General features: G+C 39.4%; 1 protein-coding gene across 1 annotated transcript in view; it reads right to left on the minus strand.

Moving 5' to 3' along the window:
• The window catches only part of DIAPH2 (diaphanous related formin 2), a 183,751-nt gene that overhangs the window by 137,698 nt on the left and 28,013 nt on the right, over positions 1 to 18,040 (minus strand). Inside the window, exons 5-17 of the mRNA XM_082289626.1 lie at positions 16,840 to 16,979; positions 16,386 to 16,460; positions 16,235 to 16,304; positions 15,116 to 15,252; positions 14,209 to 14,320; positions 11,722 to 11,832; positions 9,765 to 9,883; positions 8,701 to 8,817; positions 8,025 to 8,143; positions 7,671 to 7,735; positions 6,770 to 6,874; positions 4,496 to 5,143; positions 1,380 to 1,494 (exon numbers count right to left, since the gene is read on the minus strand). Of these exons, the coding sequence (XP_082145752.1) occupies positions 1,380 to 1,494; positions 4,496 to 5,143; positions 6,770 to 6,874; positions 7,671 to 7,735; positions 8,025 to 8,143; positions 8,701 to 8,817; positions 9,765 to 9,883; positions 11,722 to 11,832; positions 14,209 to 14,320; positions 15,116 to 15,252; positions 16,235 to 16,304; positions 16,386 to 16,460; positions 16,840 to 16,979 (1,933 nt within the window). The remainder of the gene's footprint in view (positions 1 to 1,379; positions 1,495 to 4,495; positions 5,144 to 6,769; positions 6,875 to 7,670; positions 7,736 to 8,024; positions 8,144 to 8,700; positions 8,818 to 9,764; positions 9,884 to 11,721; positions 11,833 to 14,208; positions 14,321 to 15,115; positions 15,253 to 16,234; positions 16,305 to 16,385; positions 16,461 to 16,839; positions 16,980 to 18,040) is intronic.

The raw sequence follows: 18,040 nt of genomic DNA on the forward strand, positions 1-18,040 counted from the left end.
CAAAAATGCTTGCTTTTATGAGACAGAAAAGTAAAAGTTGCCTTTGGAATGCAACTATTCGGGTCTGTGGTGCAAAACTACATGCTCCAAGAGTCTTTTTGACTTCTAGTGAGTTTTCAAGTTTAAAAAAAACCTTGAACTCAAAGACAGACAACTCTGCCTTTCTGCAGGAGTCAGCCAAGTAAGATTTTCACATCCTGAGTACTACACAGCAGCACTTCTAATGTGCATCCTTTGCTATGGCCTCTTATTTTCTACAATCCTTACCTGAGAACTACACAAGGAACAACAGGAAAAATATCTGCAAGGCTATCACTACACTCCTCACTACTTGAGGACTTTCTGTTGTTCCTAGTTTTAGAACTGCGTGACTATGTCAACAAAAATTTCTTCTCATAGGAAACTGTCAGCTATACCAAAATTTCAAGAGGGTTTATTCAGCATTTTTAATGAAGAAGCTTTTCAGGAATTCAGAAACATTTCTTCAGATTTCTGATGAAAGAATTCAGCTCAAGGCAGAAGAGCTTGTCCTTTTCACTAAGAAGGGGCTCATGCCATTGTGTCATCTGCTGCTGGGCAGTCTTTCCCCTAAAGGTCTTCCTGTCACACTGAAAGAAGTGACCAATTCCACACCATTTTACCCTCACTGCAGTGCTAGGAACCAAGAATCAATCCAGCTTTGGCATGGAAGAGAATGTTAAATTACTGCAAAGGATGCTTTTGTATTACTGCATGGAATATCTGAACATTTAGATCAGAAAGTGGTTCTAAGGTGCGTTGTAAAAGGAGAATTCTAATGGTTTAAATTCAGTGACTGCTCAAAGGAGTGTGAGCTACAGCAGAGTGTGTATGTATTTTATGAAAAACACAGCCATGACCAACTCTTTGAAGAGGTTTCAGAAGAACATGGAGAAAAAGACATTCAGAAATAACTCACAGAAACTACTAAAAAATCAGTTCAAGGAAGTTACAGTCATGTGAGAGCCCTTCCTGAGTTAACCTTTCAAACACTGCATAGTAAAAACTGTTGTTCTTATTCCTGAAATTCTCAGCTAGGAACAATAATGCAAATAAACATGAGTTTAGGATCAGAAATTAAATTTAATGGTAATTTCATCAGAAGAAAATTCACATCTATCTGCAACATATAGTGCACTTTTAAAAGGTATTATTGCAAAAAGGTTCCTCCCCTCATGCTGTAAAGTGAAGGAGGAGCAATTCTTGTAATAGACTGTTATGCTTAATATATGTTTTAAATCATCTTCCTGCTACAAAACCATCATATGAATTCCATGGTATTGCACAAAGCATAAAAGAAACTGCCACTGCACAGTTTTAAACTTAATAAAAGCACAATAAAGAGTAAAGTAAGAATGTACCTTTCATTTGGGTTCCAAAGGTAAGTGCCAATTTTGCAAACAGCTCCGGGTCTTCAAATTTATCTTCTTCAGCTTTTACCCAAAAGCTGTTTTCTCCTATTTCTTGAGGTTCAATCTGAAAGAAAAACAGCATCTCCAAAGTCAATAAGCAGTGTTTTCAACAGCCAAGGTGAAGCAAATGCTGCAGAAGTTCTGTGATAATCGGGCTGAATGAAGTTTAGTCCCGCTCTGGGATGTTCTCACTGCTGCTTCCTGCACAAACACCACGGGCTGAGCTACCCCTGGCCACTAATGGCCTTTATTGTACTCCATTCAGCAAGTTTTCTACACAGGCCTGATAACAGCACCTGGCTTTGAATGTGTTTTAGCTATCTCTCACAATTACTTTCCAGAGTCCCCAAACTCTTCAGCACTGATATGCACTCTGCTACCTGAGAACTCTATGGAACAACTCATCAGGAAATGAACTGACCTTGTAGAGACTCAGAATTAAGTCTGTACTGGCTGTACCAAAGGAAGAAAATGGTCTGCAATACAGAAGCTGAAAGACAGCTTGATTTTTCATGTATGACTCAGAACTGCTATTTGTTTTCCAAATATATTCCTCTAACATTATTAACGATTGTTTGTAAGTTTGTTTAAATGCCAAGTAATTTCCAAGGGCTATTTAACTCCAAGATGACATGCAGGGAACTCAGCAATACTACATTTGTCAGCCTCACTCCAATTTCCCTGCAACACCCTGGTCCACCACCCTTCAGCACTGCTTTACCACCAGCTCCAGGGAAGACATTTTAAAAAACCACCTTAATCCAGCACTAATGGGGAAGACAGTTACAGCAAAAGGGACTAAATTAAACAGTAAGAATTTTATTCCTCAAATGATGGCTCCTTAAAAGTGATGATCAGACAGACTTTGCACTTTCTCAGTAGGCAGGAGATCTCTGGCACCGTTCCCAGAGCACTTAAGCAAAGCGTCCATCTGCAGTTCCTTCCCATTGTCACAGCCAGCGTTCACAGAGACACTTGATAAATCATTCCTATAAACTCCCCAATGGAGCTGATCACAATGGAATTGCCTGCAATTACCAATATGTATAGTAAAATAAAAGCTTGCTTTTCTGTGTTTACAGGACAGCAGTCTATGTCTCACAGTTACGAAACTCCCACAGTGCATCCTGACCCAGTCTTTTCTCCCCAAGATACAGTTAATTCCTTCTCCCACAATAAAGAAGGAAAGTTATCCTTTTATGCACATTATTTTATAAGAATTACAGACAAAAATATTTTCAAACTGATTTTACAATCTAAATTAATACATTAAAAACATGGTTGGCTGTTTTCACTATCCTTCTAGTTAAATATACTGAAAGCCTGCTTTTAAACTACGACTGCTAGATACACTTCCAGATTATTTTAGCACATCTCCAAATATTTTGAAATCATTTGAAATCACTAAAGCATTAATTCTTCTGCCAAAAGAAGCTATAAATTGGCATGCCATGCATTTCCACACAGGTTCTCTCTCAACCTTCCGGATTCCTCTTGCAAAATTTGTGGGATTATTCTGCTGTTTTGTTACTTCAAAGGAAGAGCCATTTCACTACTCAACACCTCAGAATTTAGAGGAAGCCAAAACCTAAACCTGTTTCTTTAGAAAGACAATTACCATCACTTATTCAAAAAATATCAGAGGGCAGTCTAGCTCCTCTTCCAACAGTAAATTTGTCATCATTAGTTCTTGAAAGGTTTTGCCTGAAGTGGTGATGGTATTTACTCAGAAATTATACAAAGCAACTTGTATCCAGCATTCCACAGCACCCAGCTCCATCTGGGAGAACATGGTATAACACCCAACTCTACAGAATCAAGTTGTGTCTAAATTCATTTAAATGACCAGCTGTGAAACATCCTGAAAAAACTGCACTGCTGCTTCAGAGTGTGATTTAAATTCCAAAACTGTTCGGTGTTAAATTGCAGCTTATGGTCAGCAATGATCACCTGGTGCTCCTTAACAGCTTGTTTTTCATCAGCAATTGGATTTTACCACATTCATGGTACCAACAAACTCCTGAGAGAATATATGGTTCCCAAGGCAAGTGTCAGGCAGTAGCTGGGAGTGCCAAGATGTGCACTGACAAATGAGAACCAGATATCCAGTGAAGCTACACTGAAATCCCAGCTAGAGCTCAACCCACACAGCATGGAATATACAGAGCTCCTCCTTTCATTTGCCTGGATGATTTGGTCATCTAGGTACTTTTTCCTACACCTAACATCAATATATCTGTCATATTTTATACCACTAAAAAGCTGCCAACCACAACTTCAGAATGCAATGATTTAGTCTTGATAATAGATATAATTATCCAATACTCCACATCTATTTCCTTGATATGGAAGGAGCAGTGGTTACACTGATCAAAAAGGGGTTTTAAAGCAACACACCCCGGCACAGACCTGGATGTTTGCATAACTTCTCTTGTTAGAGTGACTGCCTATACTGAGAGGTAAATAATAACCAGTAACTGCTTTAAGGGTTCACTTGCAAATCAGATTGTGCTTGCAGTTTACTGCTCAAGTAATGTTTATATTTTAAGATGGTTTTAAAAATGAAAAGCAATTAAATACAACCATGTTAAGACACTGGAAGCTCATGGTGCCCAAACCTTTCCCTTGAGCAGTCCCATGGCTCCTCCCAGTGGCCACAGCCCTGCTCCAGCACATCACTAATTGAGAACAACCAATAAATACCTTAGATAAGTAATCAACAAGTAACATTAAGGCCTGATATCAGCACTCTCTGAACTTACAACTGCATTAACATCATGACTTTAAAAAGCTTAAGCTGGTTTGTTTTGCTAGGTATGTGTAAAAGCTGCTTTAAAACAGTTTGGAGATAAATAATATTTATGTACAACTTGATGCAAAGCTGCAATTCACATTCACTGCACCTGGTACAATGGATTGGAAGTAAGGTGGCTTCCTGGGATACCTGGTACAACAAGTTCTGTCAAGATGAATCTCATTTAAAAATCCATCCCACTGCATGGTACCAAGCATATGTGTGAAGGGAAGGAGAGAAAGGAACATCAGCTCCACAACTCTTGTCATACCTTTGACCAGTTGATTCTCTTCATCGAGACTTCCAGCTTATACTTCTTCTTCTCCTTCATCCCATGTGGCAATGCTGGCATCACCATGAAGGGAGCAAAGGGAGCCCCTCCAAGAGGGGGTGGCATCGGAGGCCCCCCAAAAGGCGGTGGAGGAGGGACTGCTCCTCCGGGCAGAGGAGGAGGCGGAGGAGGCCCTGCTCCCCCGGGCAGAGGAGGAGGGGGAGGAGGCCCTACTGCCCCAGGGAGAGGAGGAGGAGGAGGTGGCCCTACTGCCCCAGGGAGAGGAGGAGGCGGGGGCACACCGGGCAGAGGCGGTGGAGGTGGGATGACTCCCCCGGGCAGAGGAGGCGGCGGCGGAAGAAGTGATGCTGCACCAGGTAATGGAGGAGGGGGAGGAATTACTGCTCCACCAGGCAAGGGAGGAGGAGGAGGGATTGTTGCTCCTCCAGGTAGTGGAGGAGGAGGAGGAATTGTTGCTCCACCAGGTAGTGGAGGAGGAGGAGGAATTGTTGCTCCTCCAGGTAGCGGAGGAGGAGGAGGGATGGCTCCACCAGGGAGTGAAGGCGCTGGAGATGGTGGGGCGTTCTCACTTGAGAGGGCTGGAGGTATTGCTGGGACTTCTGTCAGTTGGCCTGTCGGGCCTGGACCCTGAAACAGAAAAGAGGAATTCTTTTCATTGGTGACAGGAGGCTGTTTGATACAAAGCTGAACCAACCAGGATGGTTTGCAGTCAACTGCACCTCAAGAAAGTGAGAAATGCAACTGTTCTCCTATTTAAATGAGAAACAATATCAATAGATTATACCACGTAGCATAAAACTGCCAAGTAAACTGAATAACCTCACATTTTTATAAAAACAAATTGTTTCAATTTTAAAGAAAATTTAATAGTAGCAGTAACATTTAAGTGAACAGAACAGCATTTTATTTCTTACCAATGCACAAAACATTTATCCCACTTAGGATACCCCGGCAAGCTGGGGCATCAGAGATGAGAATAACCACGCTGAATTTTAACAACACTCATCTGCTGGTGGAACATTCTCCCCAGCACTCAGTGGAGCAGCTATTGCAGTGCAAGAGGTCCCAGGAGCACAGCTGTTCCTAACTCTCCTGACATCTGGGGGTGCAGGGTGGGCAACAACCTGTCCTGCTGCCTTCTAAATCTGTCTGAGGGTGCTTCTTTGGTGAGAAGAAGAAAGAGCAATTGCAATATCCATTCCAATAAGTTGTAAAAGGAACAAGGAAGAGAAACAGCAGCATGTCAAACCATCAGAGGGGTGAGTGCATCTAAAAATAAGTGCCATCATATTCTGTGGGGAGCATAACACTAGAAAAGGGAACAGATACTAGAATTACATGGTTAATTAACCAATGGCCACCATTACTGGGAATGCCCTGTCACCTCTGGATAATCTGAATTGTGTTAGAATCACTAAAACAGGATTAATAATTAATTAGACTAAAATACATTTTTTACTTTGCACAAGGCATGTGTTTCTTTGGCCCACAAGTTACAACACAACAATTGGTGGAGAACCCGTTCAAACAGAAACTTCAGTGTAACACTGGCTTGTAGATGTTTGTAATAAACATGAAAATTGGCGAGAAGGAAGTAGGAACAGGAGTGTCTGAATCTCTACCTCACTGCCCAAATAGGAAGTAGACCACAGGCATTAAGATACCAAAGATAAAGATGAAAAGGCAACAGGCAGACCTTGCCTGGCATTGAAGGAGTACAAAATAAGCCAGGCTGAGGCAAAAGCACCAAGTCATAATATCTGTTATTTCCTAACAGGTATAAATGACCTGTCTAAAACCTGAAGGTGGTGTAAAAACAAAAAATAAAAAAGGCTAGGCTTATATGAAAATATAAGAGTAAAAAAATATATAAAACCAAAAGACTTTAAAAATAAAGACTTACAAAACAAAAAAATTCCTGCAAAACATATGGAAGCAGCAATGTGAAAGCATAAACAAATACTTGCAGGAAAAAAAAAATTGGGCTGGATTCAAGATTTTTATAGCCTAAGGAACATTTTTTCTCAATAAAGCAGGTATCTGTGACAGGCTGAACATACTACTATTTGAAAAATGTTACCTCCATTAACTATCCTTAGTAACCTGTGCTGGCTGCAAACCAAATCAATACACCTGTAACACATTTCAAACCCCAGAGAGACAAGATACTCCGGGGCAATTTCTTTTCAACTCCTCCTCCTCAAAAAAAAATTCAACTCAGCTGTGGAACTTCATGTGATCCAGTTTTATTACCTGGGTCCTGAGCTGTTTGACTTCTGTTTCAAGTTCTTTGATTTTCTCTTCTCGTTTCTGAAGCTCAGCTTGTGCCTCTTGTCGAGCTGTGAACTCTTCATCAAACTGTAACGATTTAACCACAACAGGAGAGTCCGTGCAGTTATGGCCATGCCAGAGGCTGTGTTGGCAGGAACTCTTTGAACAGTATCACAACTGGAGCAATTGATGCACTTCTGACTTTTTCAAGAGCATTTTTCTAATATGCTCACCTTTAGTACCACATTATTTCTTCCATCAGTAAGTCAATGACAGGGAACCACCCAGATCCAGCTACTCAGTACAGGTTTTTTGCCCCAAGAGAACACTGCAGACTTCTCACACCAAACTCGAGTATACATCTATTGCAGCAAGCTTAAATTCATTACAATTAAATCTGCAATCATCATGTTCAAGAACATGTACTGTCTTATGGCCTGAAAATGCCCTCTTAGACCAGACCAGCAAAAAAAAATCAAAATTCTGAATGATTTTAACACACAGCTCCATAATACATGAACATCAGTACTACTGCACCTAATGCAGCACGTTCATTCATTTTTTCAAGCTTATACCTGCACTTTAGGCATTGAATTATGACTATTTCAGGACAGAAGAGCAACAAATGGAATTTTCCCCAGCAGTTACCTACAGCAGAGGAATACAGCTGAGGATATGTATAGTTGATACCATTCAGAGGCTTTTGATTTCAGACTCAACTTGCACACACACAGGACCACCCAAAACCCCCAGAGCTTTAAATATGAAGGCACATCCTGCCTGGGAGATCCACTATTTCCCAGTTTTCCCTGGGAAACAAGCTGACTATATTCCCATTAGGATTCTGTTCCACACCTTAAAGAGAACCATGAGTAGGACTGACCTTTCTGGAAAATTCTGCTGCTTTCTTTTCACTCTCTTCTACTTTAGCTTTGTCCACACACGCATCTAGAATGTCAATAAAATACCACACACCAGTCAAGTCAAACATATCACAGCTCTGAGGTGCCTCCCAGCCATCATTGCCCTGTGAGCCCATGACACCAAAGCAACAGATACTTTTTCTTGTGACCCTGTCTCATTTCATTAAAAGCTACAGCATTTGCTCTGGTGCTCCTCAAGCACACCTGGAGTTTCCATGCATATTTCCAGAAAACTGAAAAAATTCACAGTCGATAAAAGTCTAGACAGAAGAACACAAAGAAAAACAAGGTAAAACTGCTTAAAGTGTACAAACCAACTAGATGTGTAAAATTAATGTCCATCCTTCCTCTGTATTTAAAATCTGGGTCCATGCCACTGCAGTGCAGCACTATCTGTGACACACATTCTTCTATGATCTTGTAATACTGAGGTCTAAAAGAGAAAACATTCATAAGACAATAAGAACACTAATGAGCCTTTATGCAATTGGGGTTGGGGGGCAACTAACTCCTAATATCTGAATTATACACCTGCCAGCAGAAGTATCAAGTTCAAAGTCTGATTTGTACTCTTTATTTGTGAATATTTTGGATGTGGTACCTGGAACCTGCTAAGACACCGAGCTGCACATAAGAGAAGTTTACACTGAAGACCAGACACAAAGCATGTGGGAGTATTTCCAATTATCAGCTGTACAACTTGCATGTTCTTTGAAGCAATGAAGGTACCAAACTTGAATAAAGAAAAAGTGCCCAAAAAGTTAAGAGCTTTCTGGGATGAGGGCGTTGGACTAAGGGTCAAGTCTTTGCATTAAGCATTATTATATTTCCCAAGATCTTTTTAATACTAACATTGAGTAGAAAGACAAATAACACATTCTCAGAGAGGCATTTTAGGCATGATTATGAGCTACTCAGTTTACCAGGGTCTCGATTTCTCTTCTTGTCCCTACTCCTCCCAAAAAATCCAACCTGGCAGCTGGCACTTACCGGACATAGTAATCATTCCTGATCAGAAGGAAATGTTGGAGAATTGACAAGAAGTAATTTTCAGAAGAAGTATCCTTCACCATATTATACAGCAGATGAAATACTTCGCTGACATCAGTGCAAACATTGTTAAGAAAATACGAGTCCTTAAAAAACTACAAACTTAAAGAACAAGCAAAAGACCAAAAAAGCCCACTGCACAATAGAACACCCACCCCACCCAAACACACCTCCCCCAGACATTTCCCATATTGTTCAAGTAAAACCCCTCCTAAAACTTCTAAAATTGTGAACTCCTATCCTTAGCAGCAAACATTATTTTTCCACTACGGCTGCACACAGAATCTCTGTGCCCTGTTTAAAAGTCAGGACATGTTTCATTATTAGTCAGAACAATCATACTGTACAATTCATGTTCTAGAATCCTGTAAAAGTACTGCACACAAAGCTTAGTTTCCACTCTGAGCTGAGCCAGGCTAAGGGCAAACACACACTGCTCAATCACTTTCACTTCCTAAAGATGACCATTACCTGGAATTACCTGTTCTGCAAAACAACAGCATTACAGAGGATTTTACAGTCCTCTCACTGATTGCCTCCACCTCCCCCTGCTTCCACCTAAAAACTGCAAGCAGCCATTCTGAACCTAGGTAATTTTCAATTTACTGCTGCTTCACAGCTAGAAAAGGCACACATCTGAAGTGCTTCAGAACCTACGAAAAATTTTGTTCCTCTTATTACCAAAACTCATTTTTCTTCAAACTTATGATCTTCCACGGGTATAATTTTATCTCTTCATGTATTATGAGACAGAGTTTAGCTTAATAAATGTTATTTATGAAAAATTAATTCAGTTCCCAATGACTTACATTTGACATGCAAATTTAAGCACTAATTATCTAAATATTTTCTAACGAAAAAAGCAACTGGAGAGAAATCTGCTTGACAAAGCCCCTGGTAAGACATACAACTGAGACAAATAACCTGCACACAGAGCACTGTAATTTCCATTTAATAAAGTTCTGAAACAACACAAGTTACAACAGCACTTCCTTAAAGGATATTCCATTTCAGCTTTGATATCATTGAGACGATGTGACAGTTCAAAGTGGTCTTCATCTTTGTTCTCATCAAACACCCTCAGCTGAATATCAAGCTCATCATTTTCCTTATCTTTCAAGGCCTGTTTTTCAAGGTAGAATATATCTTAATGTCTCCTTTTTTAAAGCAAGAATTCCCCCCCTTGAAGGATTGTATCATGATGAAATATATGACATTAACCTTTAGAATAGGAGAAAGTTTTAACTCAGTGCCTGGGATTTTTTTTATTATAATGATATAACTGAGAAAAATTAAAGGTAAAATAGCAGCTCAGAGCAGGTATGGGCTACAGAACAAATGATTTCCAGTTGAATCAAGTTCTTTAGGGGACACAGCAGCTCCTGCTTGTTAATGTCAGAGCTCCTTTAAAAAAGCACAATAAGTACTTATTTTGAAATAAGTATATTTCAAAACATTAATTGAAGTCATCTTAAGAAGCCTAAGAAAGTGTAAAGACAACATGCTTACAATTTCTATTACTAAGTTAATCTAGACCATAGCATGAAATCAACCACAGTACAAGAAGAAATACAGAGGAGCAAAAAAACCCCCACAAGGTAGCATTTGGAGCAGGGGAAAATGGGCTCTTCTTTTAAGAAACACAAGCAGTTGCTCTAATTCCTGTAAGAACCAAGTTTAGCTTCCTAGCAGGAAAGCACATTAAAGCTCCCTCCCATCCACTCGTGTGAATGCATGATCCCATGATTCACAGGGAAAGTGGCCTGCATTTGTCAGACCTGGATGCAGCCACGTGCCTTCCCCAATACAGCAGGAACTTGTGCCACTTCTAATGCTCAAAAAGCACAGGAGGCTGCTCTGAATCTGAGCAGATGAAGAGCCACATCTATGGATCCCCCTCCTGACTCTTTTTCAACACATTGGCAGTTGAGCATTTTGAAAAAAGACTGATCACCAAATATTAATTGCTTTTACACTCAGATCTTTATGGCAGATGTTGGCACACTCACAAGTTTTCTATCATATCATGATTTGTTACAATTCAGTTTCTTTGCTACCTAACCCATCCCTAATTCTTAAAATTTTTAAGCATTTATTGATTCTGTAAAATATCTTTCAGTAGATTAAAAAAAAACAAATTAAAAATCTTGAGGCTTTCAGATGTTCCACAGCAAATAAAGCCAGTAGATCATGCTAATGTATCTACATGATACAAACCCTAAAAATATACCCCAAGAAAAATTAACATCACATCAGGAAGAGTCTCGAGGCTGAATGAGCCAAAAATGGAAGTTTTTGCTCCTGACAAACTGACAATCTGAAACTTTGTATCTTTAAAGTCATAGCAGAATAAATTCTGTTTCAGACAAATACAAGCAGGTACTCTAACTTCTCTCATCTCTTGAGAGAAAGTGATGAGCACCTTAAATATACATATTTTTGATACAAGCATCAGAACAGTTTCTTGGTTAAGAGCTACAGATCTCTCCCTGAGTCAGAAATATTCCAGTCTGTGCAGCTGCATGAAGACAGACCTGCAGTCTCAGAGAATGAATGTGTCAATTTGATTTTTCTTTGAAGTGTCCCTCTGCATTCTCAGCAGGCAGATTAAAGAAAACCAGATTTCACAGAAAACAACAGGAACAGCATATACAAAGAAAGTTAATCCAAGATTGGTTCCACAGCCAGATTCACATTCACTGCATGAGCTTTGAGCTCATTATGCAGAATCCAGCTACCTTAATTTAATTTCTAATACACTGACTTGTTTCAACTCCTATTCTGGTTTACACAGCTCCTGAAAACCTAAATTTGTAACTCTGTGGACTAAAATCAGGTTTGGATTGACAATCTGACCTTCTGCACCCCCAATCCTTCCCTTCTGCTGTTCTGCTAGAACAGTTTGGTTATCTTCAACATTCACAGTAGACAGTGATCAACCTATACACACAAATAACTTACAGGCAGTATTTTCTTCAGGCCACAACGTAAAAACTCATTTCTCAAGTGTATCCTGAAATCAAGATCTTCTGGAGATGTAACAAGGGCATTGATGAGCTGCATACATGCTACCTGTTGTCAGAAATACAGAATGAAAATCAATATTGCTTCAGTCACTGCTGCAGTTTAATTATAAAAGCAAAAAGATGGATGTTATTATGCAGCACACATGCAACACTTGGGTTTATTTTAGCAACATCAAATACTGCTGTGTCTGTTTCCATACCAGGATGCTTCTGCTGTGTCAAAATAGTACCATATCAATGACCATCACAGAATAATATCAGGGAAGGGTTTGAGCTGGAAGGGACCTTTAAAGTTCATCTTGTCCCACCCCTGCCATGGGCAGGGACACCTTCCACTGCCCCAGGTTGCTCCAAGCCCCAATGTCCAGCCTGGCCTTGGGCACTGCCAGGGATCCAGGGGCAGCCACAGCCGCTCTGGGCACCCTGTGCCAGGGCTCCCTACACTAAAATCATACACCAGTTATTCCCAATCTGAAGTTGCCCACTGCACCTCCTTCTCTTTCTCCTCACTATTCACCAGTTTGAAAACTGTTTCTACAATAATTAAAAACTTTAAAAAACCCCACATCACAACCACCAAAAAACACCCATACCCAAGTAAGTCACATTACCAGGTGTTTTTTCTATTCCTGCAGATCACTTCTGCAAAATGCCTGAAGTCTCAGGATAGTGGCTGATGCTTTAATTGAACAGCTGTGCACTTTAATTGATTTACTTGACAACAGGTAGACAAGAGCACAACACCAAAAGTGCTGATCCACGTTAAAAGACTAAAGTGGGACTCAAGGGAAATACCAAGTTTGGTAAAAGATGTTAACTGCAAACAGAAGTAGCATTAGAGTAGGAAAAAAAAAAATCAATAGCTGCAGAGGAAAAAAATCAGATAAAAAGCACTCTTCCTGTTTTAATTACACTCACTATTTAGCTTTAATAGAACACCTTATGGAGTCTCAGATTTCTATTAAAACACCCTTTCAAAGGCACTCTCTTGATAGAGCTGCATCTTCAGATAATGCAGTATCATCGTCCTTGCTTGAATGATTCTTGTTATTTTACTACTATGACATGACTTAACAAGCCAAAGTACATGTCCAATCTGAAATTAATAGAGAGAAGAGGTGCCATCTGCTCTGATTGCTGCTGCCAGAGAGACTCTGGCTTAATGGCTTGTGCTAATACATTACAAGTAAAGAATGATTTTGTCAGAAACAAGGTAATGAGTCTTGCAATTGTGCCTTCACTGGGGTATCAGAGAGCTTTGGGAGGGGGAGCTTGGCAGGAATGGTGAGTGGTTGTTTTTATTTGCCTTAAATCAACAAGGTCATAAAGAAGGAGACAAGCTCAGAATGAATTCTTCAGTGATAGCACTATTAAGGTCAGAATGTCATTTATAGAAACTTACTGAACACCATTAACTCATCAGCCCTGAAACAAGAGGTGCTAACAGCAAACACAGCATTAAGGCAACTACAGCTGATGTGTATTTGATCCAAGACTGGGAAAAGGCATCCCAAGGATACCTACCCAGTTCACACTGTACTTTTCCACATCTTTCAGCCAAAATAGCTGAAATACAAATTCCAATACAAAATGTGCATCAATACTGTACTGGGAGAAGACAGTAAGTCAAACTCATCCTTTAATAGGGTATTCAGCCCTTGGCCTCTATGCAAACATGGCAGTACCAAAAAAAAAAACCCAAACCAACCCCAATTAAAAAAAGCTTGCATTGTAATAGCAACCAAAACTCTTAGCTAGTCTGGTGCCCACAGAGAATTAAAAGCCTCTATCCATTGACCATAAGCAGCAATGAACATGATCTAAGTCATGACTTAGTAAAAACCACTGGCAGAGAATGTTTATTTTATTATTTTATTAAAACAACTTTAAAAGCTCACTAGATCACCCTTAGAGAAGCACTAGTGGCTGATGAGAGGCACACATTGAACACACCAAGGAACACAGAGTCCCTGTTGGCAAAAATACCAATGATATTTTGCTGCACTTCATTCATCCCAAAAGGAACAGTGCCAAAACTGGACACAGCCCATTCTACACCTGCCATAATTATCATATATCTGAATATTTAAGAGGCAACAGTCAAAAGCCCCAGTACCAGGAACAGATTTATTACCTGAACATTACATCTGGCATTCAAGGAAAGAAATATCACTAATTACTCTCTTTACTACAGTCAAGACTTCTTAATCCTTTTTTTGGGACAAGAACTGAGCTCCTTGCTCTCAAACCACTAACAAGTAGAAAATCTAATACCAGTGGACCATTGGTGTTTATTTCTCCTCTTTTACTGACCCCTGGACTAACAGCAGCAAAAAATTTTGCGTGTAAATTATTTAAAGGTCACAAAGCAATCCGCCGTGTTCCAGCCTTCTGGCTGAAGCACACAGAAAAGCAAACTCACCTGCAGCTGTATGAACTCGTGGTTCTCCAGGCCTTCAACAATCTGAGAGAAACGCTCTTCCCTGCTGTGCCTCTCAGCAGCAGTTGTTATAGCACATAAAAGCTTGTCCAGACTAAGAGAAAGACAAACTGTCAAAAGGCACAGCACAGCCAACTCGCTCATTTTAAACATACTCAGCCCACTATCCACATGACTCAAGGCTTTAGGGCACTGACAGAGTTTAAATGCATTTATCTACAAAAAGTTGAAAACAAATCAAGAATCAAGTGTTAAAACTATCTACAAGATTAATGTTGGAATAAGAAAAAAAAGGGTGAATAAATCTCTGGATTATTATTTCGGCTAAAAAACAATCAATCAGTGAGGGAGAAAAAATCCTTACCTCTCCAAGGCTGTGCACTTGAAAACAGATGACATGTTTAACATTTCTAATAAATTGTCCTTTCAGAAATCAAAATGTTTTAATCTATTTATTGCATAGTAGATGAAGTTTGCCCATCTGAACCTTCAGTAAATAAATACACCGATGAATTTACAGGAAACATATGCCAAGTGATCATCTTTGTTTTAAAAATCTCATGGGCAAGTGCTAAATAACTCTAAGTTCAACTGTTGCAAAGCCCAGCTGTAAATGCAAACTTCTTGTTCCTGTGGTAGAGAGGTGATTTATCCTTTCAGACCTTCCACTTCAGCCACAGTGCACGTGAGCCACAGGTCTCTGCTCACTTGCTTTTCTCTGATTTAATACTGAATTAGGGCAATAGAACAGGTGAAATCTCTTTAATTTTAAACCACATTAATAAAGACTTAATAGGCTACATTTGTTTCACTGACAAGGTTTCTCACCTGTGTCCAAGTTAACAACTCATGAGCACAAAAAAAGAGAAAGCTTCAATATCTCACTTACATGTTTTCCTCTCCAACAATGCAGATGGCAGAAAGGATTTTCACTGTCTCAGTCATCATGTGTGGTTGCTTTGGATCAATTGCTCTTGACAACAGCAAGAGACTCCTTTCATCTCCTAGAATCCTTTGCAAACCGTACTGAGAGAAACAAAAAGCTCCTGGTGAAAAGGGTGCTCTTGCCTTGGACACTCATCACAAGCTCTGGGATGAGATCCTGAGGGATTCTCCCAACCCCTCCCTCCCATAGGAGGTTTGGCAACACTCTACTAAAAGCCTCAGGCCACAGGTCAGTGTCCCCAGGCTTGCATCTGAGGCTTTCTTCTGACAGAGAGAGATTCAGCTCTTCAGGAGGACACTGGGACCTTGTAAAATCAGTACACCCACCAAAAGACAAATCAGGTTTTATTTTCTATGTCTGGAACACCCCAGAAGTATGAAAAATCTGCCTTTCTCCCTCTTCATTAGACAAGCTCATCTGTGAGATTTTTCTAAACTGGGTAGAAGTAGTTATAAGTAATTTTTATGCAGTTTTATTTGCTGGGGAGGATACATAAGTAAAGACTTCAGATTTTGCTATGCATTAAGCAAAATCACAGGTTTAATACATCAGCTTCTAGAAACAGTACTCATACTCTGTAAACCTGAGTAACCGCTGTTAGAGAAAATTAGATCCAACTTAACCTAATCCTTTACCCACAACCTACCAACTTAAAAACCACAGCTAAAAAGATATCAAATCCTATTCAATTTAAATCAGGTGAAAAGTACATTATATTAACAATCATGTATTGAAATCTGAATTTATAAACTTTATTTTTTCTAATTTCCAAGTAATTCATTTCCAAATTCACTTACCTTAAATTTATATTATCATCCTCCCTTTATCAAATAGTTTACTGCCAAAAATCAATAGTATTGAACAAAACTAAGAAAAAAATGCATATTCTGAAAGGCTCATGAAGAAGACTCTTAACAGAAGTCTAAGACTTACACTTCCAAAGAGTTAAACACTGGATATCCCAAAGCTTTCCTTCCCTCACCAACATTTAACATGCTACATATATCTTGAGATAAGAAAAATCAATTATGCTAGAAGTATGTGAAGTTAAAATACACTTACTTTATTGTTCATAAATGCTTTGAGGCACTGGATAAGTTTATGTTGATTCTTCTTATCAATACTTTCTTGCCTTGAAAGGAATGAGGAAAATAAGATAAGGAAAATCTTCACAACTTCCCCACCCTTCCCTTCAAATGATCCAAGTCCTTACTGTTTCTTGTCCAGAAGCTTTTCCAATGCATCCAACAGAAGTCCGAGACCTTCATGTCCAAAATTGTTAACCCAGCTGGAAAAAAAAACCAAAGAAAAATGCTTTTAATTATTTCTTAACCAAATGCAAAACTTGCAAAGTTACTTCTCCATTACTGCTTGTGCATCCCTTCGTAGGCTCCACTTTCAGTCTCATTCCCAAAAGACCTGATCAGCCACAAAGGGAAACATTCCAACAAGTACAAATTGCTGAAAGCCACAGTGAAAGGTGAGGAGATGTTGCAGACAGCTGCAAACATTTCACTTATCCTTGTCCATGGTGCTGAGAACACTGCTCTCCTGTCAACAAGCACTGGCATAATTACTCTGTTTCAAAAAAACCCCAAAGCCCACAACTCTCTCTTGCTTAGCAAAAACAGCATGATGAAAACTACTGCAGAAATTGCTCTGCTTACCTGACTGGGTTGCTGGTTAGAGACACTCTCAAAGACTCCAGGCAATTAAGAAGTTTTTCATCTGAAATTCCAGATCGCAGCTCATGGATATATTCTTGTGAGGACAGTGTGCATTCGTGCTTGCTGTTTTTGAGTCCACCCTATCACAGAAGGCAGAATGCTGCTGAGTGTTCTATTGATCAAGTAGTGTTTAGATGATAAAATAGAAGAGTAATACTTCCATGTGAATTTTCAAGTCACAGTACAAGTATTCAAGACACCTGACTTGACTTGGATTTGTCACCAGTGTTTAATACTTCTGGTTTTGCATCACAAGGATAACTATTTCTGCTGGAATCTTTTTCACTTCTTTGAGTAAAAGTGCATGTACTACAAATTGAATATAAAAATTTAATTCCATCATTCAGTTGTATTAACATATTTAATGAGAGTAAATTAAACACCTACTTCACAACACTGTATTAGAAACAATCACAAACAGAGACACAAAAAACCCCCAGTTCATGCAATTTCATGAGCCAATTTTTTGCTGTACCATAGTCCATGTTTGGCCCCTAACAGAGATCTCTACAGGATGTTGTTTGCTGCAAAAAAAATGATACAGGAGATTTGACAAAGAGCTCTCTCCTGCTGAAGTGCCACTACAGAAGAATAACCACTTACAAGGTATTTCACTATTAAAATCCCTGAGCATCAGTTTTTAGAGCTATAGTATTCAAACCCATGAACAAGACACAAAGCACTTTCCAAAAGGTGCAACTAATCTTTTGTACAGCTCTGACAGGTTGCAGTAGGCTTATCTCAGAAGAATGCTTATGATTCATTTGCAGTTCCTAAAGCTCCTTAGCTCTGAAGGATCTGTTGAAGAAACCCTGATAAAGATGCCCTGCGTGCAAAGGCAGTATCAAGTGTCTGACCTGAAGAAGATTTATATACATTTGGTTTTAATTGTATCAGAAGCTTCCACCGCTAATATTCATATTAGTGTCTCTTTCATAAAGGTCCACTTCTCATAAAGTTTCTGGTTTGCTCTCTTCAAATTCTTACCATTCATTTTCCAAAAACGCACTAAGTATGGCTGATGACAAAACGACTCGGCTAAATTTAAGTGAATGACTTTGACCTAAAGATTCAATGCATAAAACAGAACTAAGTCCACATTATCCTTTCAGATTAGAACAAAAACATCACAGACTGTGAC

This window comes from Coloeus monedula, assembly GCF_965178545.1.
Source record: "Coloeus monedula genome assembly, chromosome: 12".
NCBI lineage: Eukaryota > Metazoa > Chordata > Aves > Passeriformes > Corvidae > Coloeus > Coloeus monedula.